Below are 10,867 nucleotides of genomic sequence, written 5' to 3'. Positions count from 1 at the left end.
ACGAAGGGTATTCGAGTACTTAGTATTTCGAATAGTTGTTTCCTATTATACAGTCCCTTAGCCTAGCGGTTAGCATGCCTGCCTCTTGCACAAGGGGTCCCAGGTTCGATCCTGGCTGTTGGAGCTTTGTATGTTCTATGAAGGTGCGCGTTCATATACACTTTATTCGTATTCATATAACTCCGCGTTGTACAGTCAGGTTCGGTAAAACGCTATCAGCTGGCTATGTGTTCTGTTCGGAAACAACCGATAGACCCCGTTGCTCACCATTGTGAGACGAAGGGTATTCGAGTACTTAGTATTTCGAATAGTTGTTTCCTATTATACAGTCCCTTAGCCTAGCGGTTAGCATGCCTGCCTCTTGCACAAGGGGTCCCAGGTTCGATCCTGGCTGTTGGAGCTTTGTATGATATATATATATATTTTTTTTTTTTTTTCTTTGTCGCTGTCTCCCGCGTTTGCGAGGTAGCGCAAGGAAACAGACGAAAGAAATGGCCCAACCCACCCCCATACACATGTATATACATACGTCCACACACGCAAATATACATACCTACACAGCTTTCCATGGTTTACCCCAGACGCTTCACATGCCCTGATTCAATCCACTGACAGCACGTCAACCCCGGTATACCACATCACTCCAATTCACTCTATTCCTTGCCCTCCTTTCACCCTCCTGCATGTTCAGGCCCCGATCACACAAAATCTTTTTCACTCCATCTTTCCACCTCCAATTTGGTCTCCCTCTTCTCCTCGTTCCCTCCACCTCTGACACATATATCCTCTTCGTCAATCTTTCCTCACTCATTCTCTCCATGTGCCCAAACCATTTCAAAACACCCTCTTCTGCTCTCTCAACCACGCTCTTTTTATTTCCACACATCTCTCTTACCCTTACGTTACTTACTCGATCAAACCACCTCACACCACACATTGTCCTCAAATATCTCATTTCCAGCACATCCATCCTCCTGCGCACCACTCTATCCATAGCCCACGCCTCGCAACCAACCACTATTCCTTCAAACATACCCATTTTTGCTTTCCGAGATAATGTTCTCGACTTCCACACATTCTTCAAGGCTCCCAGAATTTTCTCCCCCTCCCCCACCCTATGATCCACTTCCGCTTCCATGGTTCCATCCGCTGCCAGATCCACTCCCAGATATCTAAAACATTTCACTTCCTCCAGTTTTTCTCCATTCAAACTCACCTCCCAATTGACTTGACCCTCAACCCTACTGTACCTAATAACCTTGCTCTTATTCACATTTACTCTTAACTTTCTTCTTTCACACACTTTACCAAACTCAGTCACCAGCTTCTGCAGTTTCTCACATGAATCAGCCACCAGCGCTGTATCATCAGCGAACAACAACTGACTCACTTCCCAAGCTCTCTCATCCCCAACAGACTTCATACTTGCCCCTCTTTCCAAAACTCTTGCATTCACCTCCCTAACAACCCCATCCATAAACAAATTAAACAACCATGGAGACATCACACACCCCTGCCGCAAACCTACATTCACTGAGAACCAATCACTTTCCTCTCTTCCTACACGTACACATGCCTTACATCCTCGATAAAAACTTTTCACTGCTTCTAACAACTTGCCTCCCACACCATATATTCTTAATACCTTCCACAGAGCATCTCTATCAACTCTATCATATGCCTTCTCCAGATCCATAAATGCTACATACAAATCCATTTGCTTTTCTAAGTATTTCTCACATACATTCTTCAAAGCAAACTCCTGATCCACACATCCTCTACCACTTCTGAAACCACACTGCTCTTCACCAATCTGATGCTCTGTACATGCCTTCACCCTCTCAATCAATACCCTCCCATATAATTTACCAGGAATACTCAACAAACTTATACCTCTGTAATTTGAGCACTCACTCTTATCCCCTTTGCCTTTGTACAATGGCACTATGCACGCATTCCGCCAATCCTCAGGCACCTCACCATGAGTCATACATACATTAAATAACCTTACCAACCAGTCAACAATACAGTTACCCCCTTTTTTAATGAATTCCACTGCAATACCATCCAAACCTGCTGCCTTGCCGGCTTTCATCTTCCGCAAAGCTTTTACTACCTCTTCTCTGTTTACCAAATCATTTTCCCTAACCCTCTCACTTTGCACACCACCTCGACCAAAACACCCTATATCTGCCACTCTATCATCAAACACATTCAACAAACCTTCAAAATACTCACTCCATCTCCTTCTCACATCACCACTACTTGTTATCACCTCCCCATTTGCGTCCTTCACTGAAGTTCCCATTTGCTCCCTTGTCTTACTCACTTTATTTACCTCCTTCCAGAACATCTTTTTATTCTCCCTAAAATTTAATGATACTCTCTCACCCCAACTCTCATTATATATATATATATATATATATATATATATATATATATCATCCGTGGGATAGGGAAGAAAGAATAATTCCCATGTATTCCCTTCGTGTTATAGAAGGCAACTGAAAGGGGAGGGAGCAGGGGAATGGAAATCCTCCTCTCCCGTTTTTTAATTTTCCAAAAAAGGAACAGAGAAAGGGGCCAAGTGAGGATATTCCCTCTAAGACTCAGTTCTCTGTTTTTCACGCTACCTAGCTAACGTGGGTAGTGGTGAATATGTAAAAAAAAAAAAAAAAAATATTTTCTAATTTATTTTTATCATACATAATCGCTGTTTCCCTTATCAGCAGGGTAGTGCCAGAAAACAGACAAAAAAGCCACATTCATTCACACTCAGTCTCTAGCTGCCATATGTAATGCACTGAAACCACAGCTCCCTATCCACCTACAGACCTTTTTATGGTTTACCCCAGACCCTTCACATGTCCTGGTTCAGTCCATTGACAGCACGTCAACCCTGGTATACTACATTGTTCCAATTCACACTATTCCTTGCACACCTCTCATCCTGCTGTATGTTCAGGCCCTGATTGCTCAGAATCTTTTTCACTTCATCATTCCACCTCCAATTTGATCTGCTTTTCCTTGTTCCCTCCACCTTTGACACATATATCCTCTTTGTCAATCTTTCCTTACTCGTTCTCTCCATACGTCCAAACCATTTCAACACACCCTCTTCTGCTCTCTCAACCACACTCTATTTCCACACATCTCTCTCATCCTTTCATTACTTACTCCATCAAACCACCTCACACCACATAATGTCCTCAACCATTTCGTTTCCAACACATCCACCCTCCTCTGTACAACCCCTATCTACAGCCCATGCCTTACAACCATATAACATTGTTGGAACTACTATTCCTTCAAACACACCCATTTTTGCTCTCTGAGATAACTTTCTCTCCTTCCACACATTCTTCATCACTTCCATTACCTTCACCCTCTCCCCCACTTCCGCTTCAATCCGCTGCTAAATCTACTCCTACATATTTAAAACACTTTACTTCCTCCAATTTTTCTCCATTCAAACTTACATCCCAATTAACTTGTCCCTCAACCCTACTGAACCTAATAATTACCTTGCTCTTCTTCACATTTACTCTCAACTTTCTTCTTTGACACTTTTCCAAACTCAATCACCAACTAATGCAGTTTCTCGAATCAGCCACTAGGTTGTATCATCAGCAAACAACAACTGACTCACTTCCCAAGCCCTCTCATCCCCAACAGACTGCATACTTGCCCCTCTCCCCAAAACTCTTGCATTTACCTTCTTAGCCACCCCATCAATAAACAAATCAAACAACCACGGGGCCATCACATACTCCTGCTGCAAACCAACATTCACTGGGAATCAATCACTCTCCTCTCTTCCTACTCGTAAACATGCCATACATCCTTGGTAAAAACTTTTCACTGCTTCTAGGAACTTACCTCCCACACTCTTAAAACCTTCCACAAAGCATCTCTATCAACCTTGTCATATGCCTTCTCTTGATCCATAAATGCTACATACAAATCCATCTGTTTTTCTAAGTATTTCTCATATAAATTCTTCCTCTACCACTTCTGAGACCACACTGCTCTTCCCCAATCTGATGCTCTGTACATGCCCTCACCCTCTCAATCAATACCATCCCATATAATTTCCCAGGAATACTCAACAAACTTAAGTCTCTGTAGTTTAAACACTCACCTTTATCCCCTTTGCCTTTGTACAAATATTACTGATGAAGGTACAAATACAGTATATTTAAATTTATATATTAATTTGCTTGTAATGGTATAAATCAGTCCATCTACATGTCATGTACAAAAATAGGACAGACATGACAGCAACACTGTCCAGTCATATCTCTGATAGCAGTGAAGCAGTAGCCCTTTGTGGGTATGACAAGGCTAAGATTACTTTTATGCTATTTATCTCTCATCCCATATGTATGAAAACATCTGTATAGGGTAAAAAATCCTCAAATATTTTGGGAAAAGAAAAAATAACTGTGTAGGTGTTAAAAGGATGATGGATATTTACAAAAAAATGAGGGCTTTAGATGTTAATGGAGTGGGGGTTACTGGTATGTAAAGGGAGGTCTTCCTGACTTCTTGTCTAAGCCAACCCCAAAATTACCTGATTCAGCAACTGTTCCCATATCATAGGTAATGCAGACAAAATTTTATGGATACTAACCAAAGAGAGTGGTGATAATAGCTTGAGGAGTGGAGTCTTTATCATACCTGAATTATATGAATGCAAATGTTGTCAAATCACAGATAATGCAAAATTTACATAACCCTGAGAGGTTTTGAATGAATCACTAGCAAGGGCTTGCTTATGCTTAAAATTCCCCTAAGCAGAAGTATCAAATGACTTTGACAGCCATTAACCTTATTAATTAATGTCTTGGTGGCATTCTTTTCTAAAATAAGCCAGTCTTATTCACACTAAACACATCCTGAGATGTGAAATCTCCCTCATTAATTTTCTCTAAATACACATGAAGTACCTGGTAAACATGAGATAACTTTAGCAAGAGGACACACTGGAGCACAAATATTTTGTTGACTTTATAAGCTCACTGCCAGCAGGTAGAATATGAAGATATTTTGCAAGCTGATGAGTCAGGGATCATATAACAGTACACCCCAACATCATCAAAGTATGCATAAGTCCACAACTACCTTAAAATATTCTGGCATAATTCATTCATCAAAGGAAATGATCAAATACTGTACATCAAATATATAAAAGTAGTAAAATGAGCAAGACTAACAGACTTCGCTATAACCATAAGTTTCTGACCAGCATGAAACGTTCTAAGCACATCTAGTTTAATGTTAAGAGTGATGGCCTCATGTCCTGTTCTTCCCTGAGTGTCTTTAACATTCCTTCCAGACATACTGTGCTGCCTAGCTTACTATGGTTGTGGTAAATAATGGGGCAGCAGTATACACAAATTAATGTACTTTGCCAGTTAGTGGAATATGAATAGAATAGTCTCATGTCATGGCATCACTCAAATATGCATAAGTACCAGTACATAGATACTTCAAAGTATGACGATATATTTTACTGCTTAAAGAAAATATTCCTTCAGACATTAAAGACAAAAAGGTATATTTTTCTTTCAGATTTGTTGCAGGTCAAAGCAAACATGTTGAAAGTCGATACAATGCACCTTAATTCTAAAATGTTGCAAGACTGAAATGATGCAAATCAAACTGTTGAAGTCGAGGTGTTGATGTTACATTGGTTGATCTTACCTCCCTAGGTCCCTTTCCATGGCAGTTCCTACAGGTTTAATGAAGCTAATCATGCCCACTGGGCAGGACAAAAAATCAAGAAGTGATGCAATATAGTGTGTCTGTCTATGCTAGATAAGTAAAAGACAACTGAGGAGGAAATATTTAGTGTCTTCATCATAAAAAAAAAAGTATTCTGGAAAGGATGGGCCTAGTGATAAGTTCAATCAATTTTTGTACTGCGTATAAAACGTGACTTTTGCAGATTGGTGTTGCCAAGGATTTAAGTTGTGGACCATCTTCCATTTTCTATCTCAGTGTTTTGTGTAATATGCAGTCCCACTATTTGGAGGCAGAGTTTAAAAATTTTCAAATTAAACACTATCATCACGAAAATGCTCTTTTGTCACTACATGTATTATCATATTGGCCTCTTATCTATAAGGAAAGAGTTTGTCTGACTTCTACTTTCATTGCCGCTTAATAATGAAAATTCTGTATTGGATATCATTAGTATGGAGAAAAATTCATCCTTACTCCGTATCAATCATTCTCCATCATAAATTGTTGAAAATTTAATTTTTCTTTGTTCTCAAATTTTCTCACTTTGTGGCTCACAGAATGTAGACAAGTTTCTCTAATGTGGAAAATTTAGTTTCTTTGGCTGTTTATACGAGATGTTGAATGACTGACACCTACAACTTTTCCTGAGATTTTCTTGTGATTACAAAAATTGTCATACGTTTTAAACTATCATATAAATAAAATTTCATACTGAGTAATACAGAAATTAAGTAAATGCATTCCAGAGGATGAGTGATTGTCCTGCATTAGGGCCCTGAAATTTGATTTAGATGGCTCTTCAAGTGAATCGTAAAACAATATGCTGTAACCTAATCTTATGGAAGAACCTATCACACTGAATGAGTTACTCTCATTTCCTAACTTGTATGTGAATGTGACAACTAATCTAACATAAAAAGAAAAAACATGCCCTACCCTAAATAAACAGCAGGTCAATGAGGTCTGCCAGAGTCTGAATCATCCTTGAGAATCTACGCATATCAAAGTCTTCCTGTGCTTCGACAAGGTATGTCCTTTTACTCTTCCTCAGTGATCGACAGACCCCCTGTTTCTTCTTCCTTCTTTACTATTCTCCTGCATCCTCCAAAACATATTCTTCTAAAAATCTGGGTGTCATAGATAATGGCATTGGAATACATCCTTTAAATGTTCTTCCTTTTCTAATAAGAGCAAATCCTCTAAGTGCTCTTCCTAATATGAGCATATCCTTCAAACATTCTTCTTTTTGTAACATTCTCAATTATTTTATCATAAGCTGCATCTAATATCTCTATGGTGGAATTATCTGGTAATTATCTGGTGTTTTGTTATTTTCATTTAAATGAGTATCACTGCATTGGAATGAAGTTGTTTTCCTTTCTCAATGAATTCCTCATTCTCTGTTGCTCCTTACTTTCAATTCCATTTCAGGCACTTGCTGAAATTGGGTAACTGCAAACAGAAAATATATTCTGACTACTAGAAGGGATTTCCCCTTTGTTAATGAAATAGCAAGGTTCCTCCCCTCTCCCTCTTTCCTTTTTTTTTCCTTTTATTTTTAGGCTATAAAAACTTTATGAACTCTCAGCTACCCAGTGCTAGTCTACTGTATAAATGTTGTTCGATCAAATTCCATTTGTTTTAAAGGGTTATTTGCTAAGTCAGGAGCATGTCAACTCAACTGATTATACCCGTGCCAAGCCTTAAATCTCCAAGGACATGATTGAGGACATATTTGGCATGTATTTAAAAACAGTGAATTTAGTGTGAAAGATAACACTCTCTCCTTGGATAGAAGTAACTTTTCTTCCTCTGTAAGAGTATACTGTATGTATGTAATCATTTATCTATTTACATACTTTATCTCTAAAGATAACTCAAGAACTAAATTTCTCAGTGTATCTATATTCAAAGTACCAATACAATTCATAAATACAAAAAACTGTAAAATATAAAAAGTTTACAACTGTACATATCATTGGCACATGAACAATAAAAGGAAGATATCTACATTTCATAACAGCATAGTAGTTCAAAATAACTATATCTGCAAGACCATATATTCTGAAAGTTATATCACACCTGCAGAGACTATATACTCTGAAATTTATATATCAGACTCACCATAAACAACACAGGGGAGTTTTATAACAGTTTTCATGATCATTCATATCAATATCAGTTATAAAGATGCTTGGTAAATCTTACCAAAGGATGGAAGCTTTTGTTTTATGAAAGCTCCATCACAAATGTTTCCATCTTTAGAGATTCTAATTGGATTTACTAATGAAGCTGTGTAAAGAAAGATATTTCATAAGTAAAATGCATTTGTACCAAGTCAAGGTTCTTGAACTGTCACTCCTCTGCAGAGCCATCATGCAGGGAGGATCCTGCATTGTACTGTACCTGTACTACATCACCACCAACATTAATCAAACATTGACCCTGGAAAAATACAAAAATAACTATTGTTAACACACTGTAATTAAGAACATTCAAAAGACCTCATTCAGAGGTATGTTTTTAATCACAAAGCAAAGTGTATGTTATACATCAGAATATTACAGAAAAGTGTTGTATGAATCTCCACCATGTTAATAAAAAATTGGGCTCATCTTAAGAGACTTTTCTGACTCTACACAAGGTGAACAAAAAGAGAGAAGAGTAAGACATAACTTGATCATACCACTCACAGTTTTAAACCATTTTGATGATGTCAACATAAGTCTTTGAAAAATGTAAAGGCAGAACATCCACAGGCCATAACATAGTGTTAAGTTAAAAAAAACTTACCATAAAAGATGTATTAGAATGATGTATAATTGGAACAGAATGAGGAAATTATGAATCCTAACAGGATACAAAAGTCTCAAAACAAGTTTAATAATACAGAAAGATCAACATTGTTCCTGCATCACACAAATACGTATGTAATTACACTGGTTCTTTTAATCCATGTCCAATATTCACTTGACCACAAAAGTATAAAAATTTTTTACGTGTAATCAAGAACAGTGGCCCTATCGCCATTCATGATCACTGTCTAGGTAAATTCTTAGTTCAACCTATCTATCTATCTACATGTCTGACATCTGTTTCCTTCAGAACTCCTTCAAAAAGATTGCCACAGCAACATAGTTGCCATAACTAGTGAACTCCAGTGCCGCTTCTTAGCATTTAGTGCCTTATCCTTATCAGGCCACTGTTTTCAGAGACTCCTACCTAATGTTCCTACTAACTGCTTCTACCTAATGTTCATACCTACTACATCTACCTAATGTTTCTACCTAATACTCCTACCTACATGTTTCTACCTACTATTTCTATCTATTGTTCCTCCCATTTTGCCAAAAGGCAGGGCTAGCACAGTGCTTACCACAGGGAAATCGAGTTCCAAAAAATGAGTTGTGTGAGTTAGGTATTGTTAAGTGTTATGTGTTACAAGGAGAGATTGTATGTTTGTGAATAGAATGCCAGTAGTCCATGTGTGGGTTAGACTGAAAGATAAGACAGCTACCTGGATCAGAGGAGTGCAACTTGACAACCATTGAAGTGCTGGCTCACAATGCAGTTGTCACTAACCCAGGCTGGAAGTACGGGAAATATACCTCCCTGGCCATTGGCTGCCCACCAACTACTACCAATTACTTCAGATGGAAAACATATGGAGAACAAATGTCTACCATACTGACAAAATCCACCACATATGGCATGAACCTAGAAATTCCTTGATTAACAAAAGTATATATGCAGTGAAGTGAGCATGGTGTTTTTTCAGCTTGACCTGTTAATGTCAAAAAAGGAAGTTTTGAACACGAAAAACTTTTCCCTCCCACCTGGGCAGAGTCCTGTGAGCTTTGAGGAAATCTCTAAAATCCATGGAGGTTAGAAACCTCGAACCTCCTACCTTCTGATGAGGTAAATGTCTCATCTCAAGCTCAGTCTGGGTTTACCCTTCTGCCAATCTGTAGTTCCCACTCAGTTATGATATCATCAACCTACTGGCTACTGCAACAGTCATGCTGCCCACCTCATAATTCTCACAACACGGACATCATCCCATTGGTAGTTACCATCAAGTAAAAGTAAAGTTTTCTGAAGGGAGGAAAAGGTACATGGCAAGAGAGAAGAGCCTGGAAAATTGCTTGAGTGACACTAACTCAGAAAGTTTTTAATTCTTCAAAACTCAACTTTCTCTCCAGTGTTAGTTTGTTCTGGGAGCTTTGAGAGCATACAAGCATGGAGGAGGGTTAAAGGAAAACTTCCTGCACAACATCAATGATCCTCTACCTTGAAAGTGGCATGCCAAATGTCACTCAGATTAGGTTCCTTGATGTCTAGAGGGTACTTTTTAGATAAAGTGTTAGCTGAATACCATAGGCCTCTCTTGTTAACTATTCCAGGGTTCTTCAGAAAGGCCAAAATGGAGGCTACCTTCCAAACATCAAGGGCTCTAACAAAGGGCAGGTTGGTGTCAGTGTAAGATGTTCTTCACTGAGAGGGACTTCCAGCCTCATGAATGAACAAAACGAAGTATCTCTTGATAGATTCTGACCCCAATGAAGTCTCTCTGAGATTAACTGGACATAAGGCATGAAGTTCTCTTAGAGAAGCCCTCCTTGGCACAATCAAAAGAGGATGTTTGTCAAGAACCTAAGATTCGAATGATCTTAAGACATGTCATTGTAGAGAATAAGGTTCTTACATCTAGGCATTTCATGCATTTCCTTGACTTCTCTCCTCAGTGCCAAGGCCATATAAATATATATGTATAAATGAATTTCTCAGCTGTAGATGATAATATGCTCAACTGCTAGAAAACTTCTCTATCTGTCACAAATCCAGGACCATAGACAGTTCCTCCTTACACTGCAATGGGGAGGCAGCAGGGCTCCTCAAGAATGGTTTGAAAAGACTACCCTAAAGGTAAAAATCAGTGGTTCCTGAAAAGTAACCATACAGGGGACAACATCATTACTAGCTCTGTTTTTATTGTGAAAAAGGCTATAAAAGAACTCTAAAGAGAGAGAGAGTTTCTGTAATTACAGAGAAATCTTGGTCTTCAGGGAACAATTGAAAAGGTTTCCAAACTGACAAGCACTGTCCTTGTGCAGAAATA

General features: G+C 38.6%; 1 protein-coding gene across 3 annotated transcripts in view; it reads right to left on the bottom strand.

The window, feature by feature from the left end:
* Positions 1-1,626: 1,626 nt before the first annotated feature.
* LOC139749842 (C2 domain-containing protein 5) overlaps positions 1,627-10,867 on the bottom strand; it is a 222,235-nt gene continuing 212,994 nt past the window's right edge. For all 3 annotated transcript variants that reach the window (XM_071664154.1, XM_071664157.1, XM_071664156.1), the window contains exon 21: positions 1,627-8,193. In XM_071664154.1, coding sequence (XP_071520255.1) covers positions 8,104-8,193 — 90 coding nt within the window. In that variant the 3' untranslated portion in view covers positions 1,627-8,103. The remainder of the gene's footprint in view (positions 8,194-10,867) is intronic.

Source organism: Panulirus ornatus, chromosome 8 (assembly GCF_036320965.1).
Source record: "Panulirus ornatus isolate Po-2019 chromosome 8, ASM3632096v1, whole genome shotgun sequence".
NCBI classification, from domain to species: Eukaryota; Metazoa; Arthropoda; class Malacostraca; order Decapoda; family Palinuridae; genus Panulirus; species Panulirus ornatus.
The sequence above is the reverse complement of the archived record's forward strand: the minus strand, read 5'-3'. Positions and strand labels throughout refer to the sequence as shown.